The sequence below is a fragment of the Mugil cephalus genome, chromosome 9 (genome assembly GCF_022458985.1).
Source record: "Mugil cephalus isolate CIBA_MC_2020 chromosome 9, CIBA_Mcephalus_1.1, whole genome shotgun sequence".
Taxonomy (NCBI): Eukaryota; Metazoa; Chordata; class Actinopteri; order Mugiliformes; family Mugilidae; genus Mugil; species Mugil cephalus.
The window spans coordinates 25930882-25948416 of record NC_061778.1 but is presented as its reverse complement, the minus strand read 5'-3'; the positions used below and the strand labels follow the sequence as shown (position 1 = coordinate 25948416).

The 17535-nt window shown below is 41.1% G+C and overlaps 1 protein-coding gene across 1 annotated transcript in view; it reads left to right on the top strand.

The window, feature by feature from the left end:
• Positions 1-17315, top strand: part of pid1 (phosphotyrosine interaction domain containing 1) — a 33419-nt gene extending 16104 nt beyond the window's left edge. Inside the window, exon 3 of the mRNA XM_047594223.1 lies at positions 14722-17315. Within this exon, the coding sequence (XP_047450179.1) occupies positions 14722-15222 (501 nt within the window). The 3' untranslated portion in view covers positions 15223-17315. The remainder of the gene's footprint in view (positions 1-14721) is intronic.
• Positions 17316-17535: the final 220 nt, after the last annotated feature.

The following is a 17535-nucleotide window of genomic DNA, read 5'->3' as shown; positions in this document are numbered from 1 at the left end:
ACACCATCCTCTTCTTTCATCGTACTTGCAAGCACTGCCACGATAGAAGATAAATATTGATTCATCACCTAGGTGAACGCTGCGCCCAGCTGAACTTGGTATCCCTCTCCGTCTAGTGTGAATCTCAGCATCCACTTGCTGCCCGCTCCTCTTCTGTACTCGCCTCCCTTTGTGGCGTTGCTGAGCATGCCAGAGCCGTGTTGCCATGGATACCACTACATCTTTTCAGCCAAAGACCAGCCACAACCACGAAAAAAAGAAAAATAAATAATTTCTCTCATCTGTCTGCGACCTCCTTGCATGCAAGCCTGTCTGCCTCGCCGCCTGCATCTGTTGGCTTGTGTAACTTCCTGTCTGAGTCACTACCTGCCTGTCTGCATATCTGTCTGCCCTACTGCTACAGCTTCCACTGTTACACTTCAAAGACATCTTAAGGCAAAAACTGTGGAAACATTAGTCTTTTTGGATTCCATCATACCTACTTGGCTTGCACATGCTACAGTACAATATGATAGCATTTATTATCCTCATGCCGTGTTTTATATTCCCTCTCCTTCTTGCCATTATCTGGCAGCCTCCAGTGTGCACCCAGTTTACAGACAGACAGGAAGGCTGGCGGAGGGACAGTGTCCCTCAGCCAAAGCTAACAGCTAGCGAGGATGAAAGGCCTCCTCTCATTGCGCTGCTTTCCCTGCTGTTGTCAGAGGAGTCCACTTCACATCCATTGAGAAAAATGTGTGATGAATTCACTTCACTGCCACGTCACACCTTATGAAAATAGTGGAATGACTCCGGAGTGTGCACAACGACAACTCAGCTCCTTCCATGGGATTTAGTTGTATTTAAATTGAATTTGTTGCCCAAAACTTGCCCTATTTGCACCGTGCCTGGAGATACACAGTTCATTTGTAGCTGGCATACATGTTTAACTTAAACATGAGTCAGCAACTTCTTCAGTCTCCTTCAGTCTCCAGGGCTGGGGCCCTGACAAGTCAGATTAGTTTTTATAAAGGTGCGCTTTTTTGCATGTGGCCCCTTAGGAATGTATGCATACCATACATGAGCATACAAGTGTTGGATTCAGGTCCACCACATATTTTAACATTGCAGCGGTGAGACAGTCTGTAGTCTGTGGAAGTGTTACCATGAATGTCGAGTGAAACGTATCCGTTATTCACAACATGCTCCGTTTGCTTGAATTCTGTTAGAAATGATATTTGTGTTGAAATTGATTAGAGTGGAGCTGAGACCATGAATCAGTGAACTGATCAACAACAAATATTGTGGTTATTAAGGAATTAATTAACCAAGATCCATTAAACTTAACACAAAGACTGAAAACTGCTAGTCTGACTGTCTTATCTCAACAGCATTTCTAAATCTCACTTATTAATACATTACATTTCATTCTCTCTGTACTTCAGACTACTTCTACTACTGCTAAGGAGCTTTTTTGTGCTAAGCTGATCTAATCAGCTGCTGTCTTTAGCTTCATATTTAGCACATAGATATGGGTGTGGCATCAGTCTTATCTAACACTTAGAAAGGAATAAAACTAAATTGCAGAGTGCTATAACACGGTTCTTGGTGCCATTTTGTGTCATTCTGCCAGCCAGTCTCTTCCACTCTCTGTACCTTAATACAGCTGAATTTCCTATGAAGGTGAATAAAGATGACTGGTTTCTTTTTATCCATAGAATTATGCCATAATTGTCATCGTAGTCAATAGCCTGTTAGCCAACTTGTTTTACTCTTTGTAAACAAAAACATTTAAAATGTTAAACTTTCTTGAAGCAAATTCTGGTCTGGAAACGAATGCAAATGCATCAGAGATCTTGGAGGCTCACAGAGGAATGAGAGTTGACTTTTGGTTAACTTGCAAACGTTCTCTGAGCTATTTTAAAACAAGGTATGAATGAAAGAGGAGGGATGCAATATAGACATGGTTTTCAGAAGAAATGGGTTGTGGAGCTCAAACTGTCTCATATAATTTCTCTATTGAAAATATATTGGTAAACATACAATATCCTGTGTAGCTGAGGCTGGACCTCATTGAGATGCTGCTACTCTCGGGTTCTGGTATTGTATTGTGCATGCTTAAGTACAACAGAGCCATCGTTACTGAATTACATTGTTGTATTACTATATTATCAGTAGCACCTGTCCTTTTCCTTATAGTATATGTCAGGTAGTATCCCTGGTTCTGCTACTTCCACTGGTCATATACATTTCACTCCTGTACAGTGAGACCAAAGCAGTGATTTGGCATGAGATTTGTCCCTCGCTGACGTCAGTCACACTAGCAGCCCGTGCAGGGCCAACTGATCCCACGATGCCTTTATCTAATCTGTCAAGCAGAGAGGCCTTTTGTCTCCCTGTACTTGATATTCTGATGTCAGTCAGAGTGCTGGACATAGCGTCAACAGAGAACAGTACACTCAGTGATGACATTTAGATGACTAGCAACCTCCGGTTTGAGATGAATTCCCTGTGAATGTGTGTGTATGCATGCATTTATGTGTAAGCGAGCCTTTGTATCATTGTGAAGTTGTGTGTTTACAGATTAAGACAGGATAGAATTGTTTTGACCTACTTTGGCATCTGCAAAAATGTACAAACATTCATGGATTGTGTCTTCCAGCCTTAAGAAGTCAGACTGCAACTGTTTTATTTTCAGACAATGAGAGCAGCAGGCCTGTTTCTGTTTAAAAATGGGCCACAGATATGAGATAGTGGAAATGCTCTGCTCAAAGTTTACAAAGTATGTTTTCAGTTCAGTGTTAATATATTAACAGATGTGCAGATTGGTTTGCTAGGATATTAGATATGTAGTTCAGAGCTTCCATCAGATACTCTGACTGTCTGCGTTCTTGATATTCATATAATAGCTATCAAAATACTGCTTGTATTCTATATCAGTGCTGGCTAGGAATTTAACCTGGCACCAAGCAAATCAATCTGAGTTTTAACATTTAACATTTAACATTTTAACATTTAGCATCAAAATAATAATAATAATAAAAGAATTTGATGAGTTCTTTATCTTGCTTTTTCATTCAATGTAAAGTTCACATTGAATGCAATCCAGTGGGAAATCCTCCTTTAACATCGTTGTAATGCTGGGTAGAATTTGCAAAAATCTGAACAGCGGGGTTACCTTTTACGTTTGCACTGCAAACGGTGAGACCATATTTTGTGGCCAGGATTTGGCGTCAAAGAGTTAGTTATTTTTTATTTCCATCTTTGAACATGGAGAATCTTAGTCTACTGTCTCTGTGGAAGGACACGAGTATGTGAAAGCTCCTTTCATATGCACTGAGGTGCTCCTGTCTGACACTGAAACACTCAGGCTCTGTGTTGCACTCAAACACACAGCACCTTTGCCTACAGCGCAAACAAGCAAATGCACACAGCTCTCTTAAAAATACCATCATCCATCTTTGCATGCCATGACAAGCATAGCCAGCTGTACTGTGCTGATTCAATAAGTTTAGAGGAATGTTAACAACCTCCTCAGGAATGCTGCATTCCCAAGCAGTGGATTCCCAGTCATGTTGGGGGATCCAGACACAGGGGCCTACTGAGGGAGAATACTGGGATAACCTCCACCTCCGACAGTGTGACGCTTGTGTTTTATCTTTAGAACATGCAGTACTGGGATGTTGGCTTATAGCTCAGTCTAATGTCTTTATCTCAATGACATGTTACTGATTCCAGCTATCTGTGGCTGTTTGGGGGCCAATGAATTAAAGATATTTATATTCAGCAAGTCTTCAAAGCTGATTACAATACCTGAACATAAACATACCCCAAATATATGACCCACATATGAGTGGAACGTTACAGAATGAAAGTTGGTGAAATACAACCTTTCTTGTTTTTAAGATTATACATTAAAATTAAATGTCCATAGTTGCTCAGCCTTTGAACAACTACTTTAGTATTTAGAGAGATCTACCTAAAATATTGTGAGGCTATAGCTAGGACATGGTTAGCTTAGCTTAGGTTAGCTCCGGAAGTCTTTGCTGGTTACCTGGCAACTGATAAAATAATAGCATATACTTTTTGTACAGGTTTAAGCATGGATTGATTTATGAGTGAGCTAAAGGTTTTGATAGATGGGTTATGCTAAGGTATTAATAGAGCAGGACTAATCTACTCCTTGCTTTTATGCTAAGCTATCATAGTTTATTGTTTAGTGTATTATACTTATTGTACAGACATAATGGTATTCTTTATATCATTGAACTCAGCATGGAAAGTAGTTTAACATATTCTCCTCCGTGTTTAGTTTTTTTCTTAAAATAGGATTGTATTGGCAGCTATATTAATAAATGATATTAATACATAACAGGAGCTCTCATTAACATAGTGCAAACCTTATCCCATTGATACTAACTTCTTCATAATTTATCTTATTTTGAATTACCTGAAAGGCTCATCTTTTAGAAACTCTCCATTCTCCAGCTGATACTATCTGGTGTTTTCCTTACAGTTGGCAGCCAATATGAAATCATCACTGCCAGATACAAATCTGAAATGTTTCCAGATAGTTAACTTTAGGTATGAACATAAATAGTCACAATTTCTCTACTTTGACGTGTTATGTCTTGTTGTTTGGAGGAGGATGTAAACTGGGATGGAACAAAATGTGACCTGAGGGTGTGTGTTTTGTCTGCACCACCTGTTTGCCCTTGGAAAAGTTTCTGGGAAAGTGCCCAATGTTGAAACTACACGTTCCAGAAGTGCTGCTGACTGTTTGTACCTTCATATCACGGTCTGTTCTCAGACCTGATCTAACAGGACCAAACTGCTGTCTTCAACAACTGGCTCCTTGTTCTGGTCTCAGCCCTCTTCTGTCTTTGTGTTCCCAAAGCCCCTCCGTAGGGACAGGTACCTCCTCATTGATTCTTCTAAGTCCTTCTTCTTCCTCCTCCTCCTTTTCCCATACATCCTCTTCTTTGCCTCTCATCCCTTCAGTTCCTGTTTCCGCTGATAGCTGAAACAGCTGTGCCTTCAGAAGCAGCAGCTGCCCTAGCTCTACACCTCTCACACACACACAGACGTGCCTATGTGGTTGCGCACACAGGCACAGTGACATAGACACAGAGTGTGTGTCTACCAGGATGTTCCTGTCTCTTCCCACCGGCTCACTAGCTGGACTGCAGATGTTTTTTCAGTCTCCCTCTGTGTCTCCCTCACGTTCCTCTGTCCTCCTTCTCTGCATTCACTTACTTTGTATTAGCTTTTCTTCCAAACTGTTATAAGTGTCCCTCTGTGTCTGTTTTCTGCTTCTGTATAATTGTGGTTTTTCAGGTATTGTTGTGTTTGTCAGTGATTCATCTAAAAATGTTCAGTGTTAAAGCTTTGTTACTGGCCTGCACAGTTGTGGATGATCGAATTTGTTGGCATGCATGCACTTCAGTGTGCTGTAGGTTTTTAATGAATAATACATGCAAAGTGTTTTGCAGCATTGTAAATGTGCAATAAGGAATTCATTAAGCCATAATTTACACTTAACATTTATCCTTATGATTATGTATGGATCACATGATAATGTTTTGCACACACTTTGAACACACTTTACTAGTTTGCTCCTACATATGTTTTCAGGGACAGTGGTTTGTGGTTTCTTGTAGATTAAAGGAACAGTCGCCATTTTGTAATCTATCCTTGCTCACTTTCCAAATCAGAGTTAAATGAGTCGATGAGCATTAATCCTGCTCGCATGTCTGAAGCTGGCAAATCTAGCTTAGCAAACAGTGGGAGAAATAAAGGGAAACCACTGGGTTGTTATATCCAACCTTGGTGTGTTTGCCCAGATAACTTTGTTTCCAAGCAAACTCTGTTGTGGTTTGTTTGTTGTGTGAAAGCAAATGTGATTTTAGCATGAGATAAAAAGCAAAACCACTAATACGTCCATCTTCGTATTTTCAACTCACCATGTGATGTTCTTACAACCGATTTGTGTATACATTGTATATGCTAATAATTGTGTAACCATGGTAAGATTTTTTCTTGGGAAATCCGACAGTCAAAAGGAGTCAAACTGTGTGTTGTTCTTGTATCATATTTTGTGTATTTTGGTAGTACATTTACTCCACCAAGCGTAAGCTGTGACTCAGCAAAGCCCAATATTAATGATACAATTTCAAATGTAGCTGAATTTTCTTGGTAGTCAAAGATGAGATTGACCATGTGTTCCTTCAGTAAGAAAAACCAAATGAACACAGTGTGCTTGCTTTGTATTTCTTTGCATATATTAAAGTTCAACCTGTTCAGATTCATTCGAGACTGTCTGTGTTTGGCACATTCTCTCTGCTAGAAGTACTGGTACATTTGGTTCAAGTGATGGGTGTCGTGTGGGAAGAGCGTGCAACAAGCAGGACATGATGCGCATCAGCATGCACTCACGCTCAATGGGAATTCTCTGGACAATTACTTGCTATACCCACACATGGCCCCAATTGGACATTACAAAGTCTTTGTAGTAGGGAGCTAGAAAGGTAAAGTCTCTTTAATGTTCGGTCCAACTGATCAGGACACTTGTGTTCTTATATTGTTCCTCCTCAAAACTTCAGAGGTGCAGTGTTAAAACTACTATAGATAAACTGTCAAAAAACTTCAAACAATGAACACATTGCCAGTGTGTAATTTTTGTCCTCTACTGAGGAGGCTGAACCTCTACTGAGGTTCACCAAAAAATATTCTGTATCTTTTGATTGTTTAATCTCTGCAGTTAATACATGACCAGTATATGACCTTGTCCACATGTAATGTGATTGGTTAGTAGCCCATTGCTCTGTGGCTGGCAGTTGATTGTTAGTGGATGTTCCAGGCTCTGGTTGCCTAGGTAACCCAGAGCAAAACAAGCACAAAATCTAAATTTTACTTGTGCATAGGATTGCTCTTCTTGCCAGCATCCCCTACCACCAAGGACAATTTGATGGGAGCAACTATGTCATGGATTGAGCTTCCCTGCAGTAAAACTTTGGGAGGCTCTTTGCTCATTCTTGTGTTTAAATCAGATATCATATGTCAACTATATCAGATGCTCTATTGGCTTGCTGTCAAAGTTCAGATTAGCTGCCACTCATGTCACTTCGCCCAAGGTTCTTTTGACTATTATCAACTTGCTGAATTTCATTCCATGGTCTTTTTTTGCCATGTCCTTGCTAGTCTCTAATGTACAGCCCTTAACTTCCTAAACTCCCAGTTGCCTGGCAACTGTTCCTACCTTCCTAAACCTATCATAACATTACATTTGTGTTTTTACACTTTTTCTACAGATTAAGTTCTTTTTTGTTGTTGTTTTCAGATAATCTATGTTAGCCACATGATGGCAGTAGCTTTGTGCTTCTAAACATCTGACTGGCCCTCTAGATTTGGGAATCTTCTCTTAATATTTTAAAGAACAGGTAGACAAATTATCATGGCAACCAAAAGCTAATCTACTGAACAGCCTTCTCATTACCACTGTTTCCTTGCAGGTGGGAACAGGCCAGTGATAACCTCACAATGTGGGAGAGATAGAGAGTGAGAGAGTAGAAAAGGATAATTCCTTCCATAAAACAGGACCCAGTAATAGTGGCCACATGTTTTACCACACATGCAAATATTTAACCATGCTCCTCCCCTCTCTTTGTCACACACACACAAACATTCTTACTGCCTTTCTTTGTTTTAGTGTCTGATCTACAAAGCAGGTACACATACACATTTTGTCATGTCTACGCCAGCATTCAAGTGGATAGTTTACTGTTCACTTCGCGCTTGATTCCAAAAACCTTGTTTTTTCCTCATCCTGTCTGGTTTTTCTATCCTGCACTGGAGCCCCAAAGGGGCTCAGTCTGATGGTATGGAAATGTTAAGACAAGTGTCAGTCACAGAGGAGTAGAGGACAGTACAGGTGATGTCAGGGTAGAGAGGAGGTGATTGGGGCTGGGGAGAAACAGATGATGGGAGTTCAAGGTAGAAATGGGTGAAATAGGAGGGAGAAAAGAGGAGAAACTGAGTGAGGGAGTAGAGGAGAAACACATGGAAAGTTGAAAGGGGAGGGGGGTGACTCTGCAGATCTCTGGAATGATTTAAGCTGCCTGTCTGCCTTGTCTGCACTGAGCCAGATGCCAGAGCAGAGGACAGCAGATGTGTTCTGGTCCGAGATCGATGGATTGATGTATCAATTTTTGTCCAGAGCCTGATGTGTACAGCGCTGGGGTGGTTTCACTTCATGCCCGGTACAAAAACACTGACTGAGCCTTCAGGCAGGCGTCTGTACTTTGGCTCAGAGATCCTGAAGGCATTTCTGCTCTATCCAACCCAAAACATGTCTCTTTTTCGTCTGCGGAATTTACGATCATTTGAGTCAGTGTGTCTCTTTATTGTTCCAACCATGATTTGTACCTTTGGAAACTATCTTCATGCACTCTGTCACACACACACACACACACACACACACACACACACACACACACACACACACACACACACACACACACACACACACACAGATTGTAACCGTTGAAAGTCACCCACTAACTTGTCTTCAGTTTGCTTCCAGGCACACAGATTGTGCACAGGACCACTCATGCTTCTAGGCCTAGTATTTAAGTCACGTCTTACACTGGTGTCAGATGTTTGCTTTCAATTTTAATATGATCATCTCTCTCTCTCTGCCTTCTTCCCCCCTTAATCTTATCATTTTCCATTATGTTTGCTGATGAACCAAAACAAGTGGTGTTTTTTCTCAGAATTCTACCAGACAGAAGGAGGTGTCAAAGAAACTTCTCCATTTTAACATAGATTTCATGTCTTATGATTCATGCTGTTGTTTGACAGATCATCTCGCTCTGCACCATTTCTCAAATAAATTCACCTCACCCAGTCTACAAAACTAGAAACTATTTAAACTAACTAAATTAATTAACCGATTTAGTTTAAAAGAAGACCTAATTTGTGTTTTCGGCATCTCAGCCAGTATTGTTTCCTGTAAATTATTTAGGGCAAGCAAATATACAGGAGCATCCACTAAATCACAGTCACACGGTGAGTTCAGTTTGATTGCATTAGGAGGCAGCTGGCTTTGAGCTGTGTGTTCGTGGCTGAATTACAGTGGTTGGGAGCACGCTTTAACTACTAACAGTAATGGGCCTGTTTCAGATGTGACAACCGTGCATTCAGAAGCAACAGGATGGTCTTTATTCCTTATTCCCTGGCTCCTTTGTGTACATTTTATCCTTAATATTACACTACTTTTTCTTTGTGTGTGTGTGTGTGGTATTTGTTTAATTATTTTTTATTTCCCTCATCTCTCTTTTCCAGATTCACCAGTTTCACTGTGCATCCACTCAACACAGCACACCCTTACACACATAGCCTCCCATGTTCCATAGATATCATGTCCTGTAAATGTTTCTGTTGTTTGTGTTAAATAAATAATAATTCATTCATTCATTAATTATTTTTGTTTTTATAATAAAAAAATTACAACGGGAGGCAGTGCAGTGGGTCTGTGGTTATCACTGATGCCTTCCAGGGAGGAGGTCCAGGTTTGAGTCTGATTCAGGCCTTTCTGGTTTGCATGTTGCATGTGGTGTGTGTAGGTGTGTGTGTGCATGTGTTTGTGTATAAAAGGGGGGAAAGAGAAAGAGAGAAAATGCCGTGAAGGAGTGATGTGACCAAGATGGCGACGGAGTCACGTGTCCAAAATGGACACTGCGCCACTCCTTAGCTTAGAAGAGCTAAGTTTGAGAAGTGCGTGTGGAGGATGCATGTGTGTGAGAGAGAGAAAAGGTGGAAGGGGAGAGAGAGTAAGAGGGAGACCACAAAAGGGTCATGACTACAGCTGATAATTACAATATTACTACAAAATAGCCAAGCCAGCAAACCGGAGTCTGCCTGATCAGGTATTGGTCTTTGAACCATTGAGATTGGCTAAACAGCTGATCACAGTCGAGGGCCTACAACAAAATATGCAGCAGTTACACGTTTCACAAATGCAAATAAAAACTACATGGTATACTAATTGTCTCTGCTCAGACACCAAGCCTTATACTTGGTACACTTTGTTAACAATCTGCCGTTTCCTCGTCATTCTGGGGTTCAGCAGGGCTCCTTGTGGCTCAAACAATGACGGGTCCATACCAGTTGGTGTACGTGGCTGATCCTTAGCGGGGATGCGAGGGAATGCAGCTAGTCAACAGGTTGAAGGCAATTCTGGTCCTTGGCTTCTGCTGGCAGATGAGGGCTGGCTATGCGGCATCCTCAACATGGAACCAAAACGTTCGGTTGTACAAAAGAAAAAGAAAGGAAAGGTCTCTGAGCTCATCCAGCGAGATAGAGGACATGTGGCCTTGGTAAGAAAAAGAAAAGTAATGTTGCATGGTGTACCTACGATGAGTTACATCTGGAAGCTGTGAGGGTGCAGGTGTCTCCGGTAGTTATAGTCAGTGACATCAGGGCTGACAGATGAGACATCCAATGGGAGCCAAGGATTTGTATCCACCGGATTTCACACCTAGGTGTGAAATTTTCCATGAATGATGGGAAAGGGAGTCATTTTAGGACTCCCTTTGTCCGAATTTTCTGGTGCTTTCCTGTGGTCAGGTTGTAGTGGAACCATACAGGCCCCACTCAGGCTTGTAGGCCCAACAGTAAAGAATGTCACTGAAAGATTTGCCCAATGGAAAAGACACAGTATTTCTGCTGTAGTTTTCCTCTTACCCACTATTACTACTACAGTGTAATAGTGGGTAAGACATCTAAATAAAATCTCTCCACAAAGGCAACTTACCAGGTTTTAAGCTTTGTCTAGTGATCCATGAGTTGGAGGGAATAAACTTCAATATTTCAATGGCACCTGTCTAATTTTGCCAATGCTGCAACTCTACGTTACTCTGTCTCATATTGAGGGTTTCTGGGGCTCCACGATTTTCTAGTTAATGTCCATAAGTCTAGTGTGTGTACTTCTGCCTGGGGCGATGATATTTCTGCCTTACGGCCAAATAGTTTCTTGCTCTCCAAAGTTTTACTGCTACAGACTTTTTTTTTGCAAAGCCCAGCATTAATGATAGAATTTTAAATGTAGACAGATTTTCCTGGTTGTTAAAGATGAATTTAATTATGTATTCCTTGAATGAATAAAAAAGAATGAAGAATGTATGAGAAAGAATGAAGCATTTGCATTGCATTGCAGACCTATTCAGATGTATTAAACCTGATAAACATCACATTCAGTTTCACATTTAGCGTGTGTTCAACACAATTTCCATGTACAGATGCTACATTCACCTACAGACCACATTTTAATACCAGGTGTAAATGGGTTCACTGTTGTCTGGATGAAAAATGCTGGTACAGTTGAAATGGGTGATTCATGCACTGCAAACCAGAAAATCACATGCATCCAGAGTTCTACGGCTGTATTTGTGTTTTCTTTTGAACGCTGCAATACTGAGAAGTATTTTTTTCTATTTATATCTGTCCCTCATCTTTCTGCCCAAGCCATGCAACAATTTCCTCTTTAGCTGCATGTTTGGTTTGGACTTTAAAGAAACAAACTTTCATGTTTGCTCAGTCTGGTGACCTCCTCACCTCACACACTTCTGACTTATCTCCACACGCACACACACACACACACACACCAACTTGCCTTGTGCTGGTTTATCTCATCTGTAATAATCTCTGCTTGCCTTGAAATATGATATTCAGCCTACTCAGCCTAACCTAGATAAAGAAGTTGCGGCTGTGTTTTTTTTCTTAATCTACCTATTTATTTATTTATTTTTCCTGTTTCTTGACGTATCTACTGCGCCATCAGTCTCCCTGTGAATATTGTTACGTTTAAAACCATCAAATGAAAGCACATGACATGTGTAGATTGAGAGAAAACATTAATAGTCTTTTTGTGTGGAGTGTGCGGGAGTCGTCATTTTACTAGGAAGCAGGCAATCAGGAAAACAATTGCAGTAACTCAATATCAGAATAGGAGGCAGAGAGAAAAAAGAAGCCCATAATGACTCTGTATTGCTGTTTGACATACAAGCAGTGCACTGTGAATGCTTGATGTATCTTGGCGCAGCCTTTGGATTTGTTGGCGGGATGAGTGACTGACTGCCTTTTGGCTCCTAGAGGGTGTTGGTGTGGTTGGCTATCAAAAGTGGTAAGCCTTCAGCCTGCTCCTGGAGACCTGTGGCTCTCAGCTGAATGATGGATCCGGTGTGAAGGCTGTATGTCCCACCCCACGCTCACCACTAATGAAAACCAGGCATGAGGATGCAGCTGATTTTGCTACATGGATCTGACTGTTGCCTGGATCTGAATATATGCTGTGTCGTCCTCCAGTCAGCGTATTTTAGAGAGCAATCTACCATATTGGAAGGAGGCTCGTCTTTGTTTACATATGGAACAGATACAGATGGTACTTTGTTGACATAATTAGGCAGAATTATACCGTCATGTCAAGTATTTCAGTCACAGTTGGTCTAGTTTACAACACTTCAAGGAATGTTCCTCCCACTAAATTGTCTGTTAGAAAATGTTAGTTTTTCTTCTCACAGTTGGAACACGCACACATTTTATGTCTTTACTTTCATAAATGCACCATCTTTCTAAAGTGTATGTAAGTATTTGAAATGTTTAACGCACACTCACTAGACAAAACATTTTTAAAATGTCCTGTTTATCTCGAAACAGAGTTAGAAAGACGGTGATTCAACGATGTGGAGGATGTACTGTGTGGTGCTGTTGAACTGGATTGAAATTCCACACAAAAGTGCTCTATTATTTAGCCAAGTCCACTGACAAAAATGGGGTTGTCAGACTAATAGCAACACAGCCTCCTAAATGAAAAGTTGAATCAACAGCTGTCTCACTTATTTTAACCTAAAGCTGAATCCATAACCTTTATGAAGCTAAGCCCTGCTTTAGTGCATTACTGTTGTGTTAGACTGCATTTGTTTTCACTGTTATCTAGTGAACTGTCTGGCAAGTGTGTAATATATTGTACTATTTCGGAAATTTTGGGCAGGGGATTTATTAGTTAAAGAATAAGACTAGAAGACTGACACCACCAGCCCTCATGTTTGTGTGTTAAGTGTGAGAAGAGCATGTGAAGTGGTTAGCATGTATTGTATACTTAATACACAGACATGACTTTGTGGTTTTGGAAAGACAAAGAATTATCAGTAGATTTCCAAGACTGTTTGAATTGTTTACTTAAAACGAGGGATGAAAACACATATCAGAACTGTTGTTGGCTTCATAGACTTGGTAATACAAATGGTTCCCTATTCTTTTAAAGGTATTTCATTTTGTTCAACTTCAGTGCATCCCTACCAAAGACATTTGTGTCTACTTCAGTTCTGGTAGTAAATGCTACATCTGCCCTGTCTTACATGGAAGCCGAGTGGCTGACTTTTTGTTCTTAATGCTTATACTTAAAGGTCTCCTTCAGTCAAAATCGAAGCAGAGAATGGAGGCAATCTTTATTGTTACAGACTAAACAAAACTCTGAAAGAAGGGTGGCAATTTTAGTTATGAATAAAATGTGATGCTGCCCTCTGCTTTGTATAATTTTCTGTAGCTCTGTAGCCATCTGGCACTGGTATCTGTCATCGGAATAATAAAATGTAAGCACCGAAAAGAGTTACAGATAATAATTCACTTACATTTTTTGAGAGATAAGTGTTGTCAAGATCTAGCAGTATATTGAGAACGCTGGCCACATGTTCTACAAACGTTGATAAAAATGATACATATCTGCTCTTTAGAATTCACATTTGTTATTGCACATGTGTTATCTGCAGCCAGCTGTGATGAACTCTTAAGAGTTCACAGTATTCCCTTGCCTCTGAATAAACATTGACGGGAGAAAAAACTCTATGAATGTTTCACTCGTAGCAGGCTCCTCCTCTGTGTATTTTTATAAAACCATAAAGAACAGCGTGTAGAGAAGTGCACAAGTCAGCCATTATTTCTGGGCCGCTTTCAATTTGGCCACACTCCCAAAGAAAACTCCAGCCTTCTACACCTCTTAACTCTCTCTCCCCTTATCCTTCTCTTTACTCTATTGCTCTTCTGGTATGCAGTGTCATTACTATGGTATTCTATGGTCCTTGTTGCCGCCACAGCTCAATTTAGTGATTTTTTTCACACAGCGTGCACCATGTCAGCACAGTTACCACAGAATAGTAAAAAAAATCTCTCATCACCAATCTTGGCTCTTAAAACCTGTCCTTCCCTACACAGAGAGAGAGTTACAGCACCACAGTTTTGTGGGTAATTGACTAGTTGTAAGCTCAATGTGGAATTAATTAGTTCACTCTCAGTATTTTTTGAAATTTGCTCCCCATCCACCTGAGGTTAATCACAGGCATGTGACCAACCTTAACCCTGATTATAGCTTCTGCAAATCATGGTAGTGACTCACTATCTACACATTACTTCCAGGACTGTTCAAGGTTCTACAGTACAGTACAGTGGGTTCTAAAAATAAGTTTTAGCTTATACCTCTGTGGTTTCTGTGTCTTTATATTTGTGGTGCTCCTCAAGTGATTGTTCTTGGTCCTCTATTGTTTTCAGTTCATATGCTTTCACAGTGATTGCCATGTAACAGCATGTGTGACACGAATGTGTAGTGTTGTGGATTTACATTTGTTATACTGTATGTTTCATTGTGTAAAACTAGTCTAATTGTATCTATGTGTGTCTCATTTGTTGTAGGTGACCTACTTGGGCAAGGTGACAATCTCTGGAACCCAGTTCCTGTCTGGCTGCACAGAGTCAGCAGTAGTGGGTCTGGTGGAGCGCCGTGCCCTGGGACAGCAGCAGGGCTCCTTCCCAGCTGGGAGTTCTCTGCTGGAGATCCGGCCATTCCAGGTGCGTCTTCACCATCTGGATGAGCACGGTGAGGCCTCAATAACCATGGACACCTACCAGGTGGCGCGCATCGCCTACTGCACAGCCGACCACAGCGTCAGACCCAACGTATTTGCCTGGATCTACCGGGAAATCAATGACGACCTGTCCTTCCAGATGGACTGCCACGCTGTGGAGTGCGAGAGCAAGTTGGAGGCCAAGAAGCTGGCACATTCAATGATGGAGGCTTTCCGCAAGACTTTCCACAGCATGCGTAGCGATGGCCGCATCCACAAGAGTGGATCAACGGATGATTTTGCTGAGGACTCATCCACCCCCGAAGACTTGACCCCAGATGACGGTTGAACTGAAACTCACTTAAACTCCTGATCCCCATCCTAACAAAGTGAGGGGTGACTGGAAGGATGGACAGATTACCTGTTCTCTCTCATTCTGACCCACTATCGCTTTCTGTCATCAATTTGGAACAAAATTAACTGACCCTGTGATCCAACACACCCAGGATAATGAAGTAGCCTTTAATTACTATAAAGGGAAGGTAGATGAAATGGAGTTACACAAGACCGACCTTTACATACAGGGATAGCAAAGTGCTGCCACTTTGAGTAAATGGCCCTCAAAGACTCATTGGGGGGCTTTCAAGCAACTCTGTAATTGCCCTCATGAGATCCACCATTTCCATTTTCAAACACTGTCACTCCTGCACCAGAGACACTTTTTGTGGTTCCAAAGCTTTTTCATCAAGGAAACCAACAAAACACAATCCACTCCCCATTCTTTTAACCCCAGCTATAATAACCTAATGCTATTCTTGCCATGTAGGTACCCAGCAGAAATATGCTTAGACCTGTTTCTGGTCTCAACTGGGTTTATGAGACTGTTGGAGCACATACATTTTTTAAATGTTTAATTATCTGGATCTCTGTTAAAATGCCTTTGCCCATGGTAATAGTATTCAAGGGTGTGAACGTAAAGCCTTTAAGCACTACTCATATCTTCACTATGATACCTTAGTCCGGCCCCAAAACTTATACACAGAGCACGGCTGTTACTCATTTGGATGTCAGGGCTACAACCTCTGTCTCTATTTAAACTCACTACTCAGAGATTCAAAATATGTGCAAGGCATCTGTGAGAATATAGGTGCTAAATACATTTTAGTTCTCACTGGACTTAAAGCCTGGGCCTATCTGAGACACCTTAATCATCCTCATCTGACTTCTGTTTTGAATATACCAAAATTCAGGCTGTCTTTTGCCTGTCAGATTATGTGCCTCACTTTCCTCTCACAGTTGTTTGGTCTCTTACCCAGGTCCAAGCGTGTATGTGTAGCCATGTGTATTTGCTGACCTTTTACGTTTTTTCTGTGTGTTGGTGTGACTGCCACTTCTTTGTGTGTGTGGATGCACATGTGAGTGTTTGCATCTGTGAGTGAAAGAGAAAAGATATGAGTGGAGGAAGGTTAGGGATGATATTGTGACGTCTCATTGCCCTGGAAGCATCCATTTTTGATGCTTATGGAGGTATTTTAAAAGCAGACATCGTACTGTGACCATTTGCCACGTTTCCTTACTTTTATCCTGGATGAAATCAAAACACGAGTATGAGTGTGCAAGTCACTGACGTTGTATAGGACCTTAAATCACAGCCATCCAAGATAACAACTCATGACTGCTGTCCTCTGCTGAATGTATGAGTCCGACGTACTGTGAGCCCCTTCACAGCATTGCCCATCGCCCATTATCTCATCATGCTATCACAGACAGCTCTAAGGGAGGCAGTGAGCCAGTGATCAGTTTGCTCTGCTGCCCTGTATTGCACCCCTCTGAAGGACTGAGGCACCGTTATGGGAACAAAACTCTTTCTTCTTTCTTTTCTAACTGGACTGTACTGAACAGACTGGAACCATTGGCGGAAATGGTCTTCAGTCAGTGACTCTAACAGAATGATCATAAGGCTCTGATCAGCACACACACACACACACCTGGTGTGTCAGATACACGAACCTACATACATATGTACACACATTGTATTTGAAACTCTCAATAAGCTTATGTAAATACAAATGTATCACTTTCCAAATATTACAGCATAAATGTTGATAGCTATTTTAAATAATAAAAAAAAGAGTTGAGAACCATCATGATACAGAAACAGTGTTATAAAGCCTACTGTGAATAATAAGTGGAGAGCCTGATAGCGGTGGCTGTATATGTATGTGTGTGTGTGTTTGGACAAGATTGTATGTGGTGGGGAGTGGTGTGTATGGAAAGGCTAGAGAGAGGAGAATGTTTATAAAGCTGTAGATTACTGTGCCATGTCTGTCTGAAAGCTCAGACGCGCTTTAAATGTTCCGAAAATGTTACCGTAAGTGTTTTCTATACAGTGTTTGCAAAGATCAAAAAAACAATTGCATATAAAGTATTTACCAAGACCAAGTGTTTTGACAGTGTGGTCTGTTTTGTTTCAAATCCACATCACAATTCTCCTCATTCACATATTCGCCGCAGTGACCAGATTGTGGCTAAAAGAAGCTTTTATTCTTGAAACTCTGCTGGATTTAAACCTAATGGATTCCCTGCTGCGGCTGCGTGTGGGAGGATAAATACAATGCATGTTCAGTTTCAGAACAAACAGAATGGGTAACCAGATGATGTC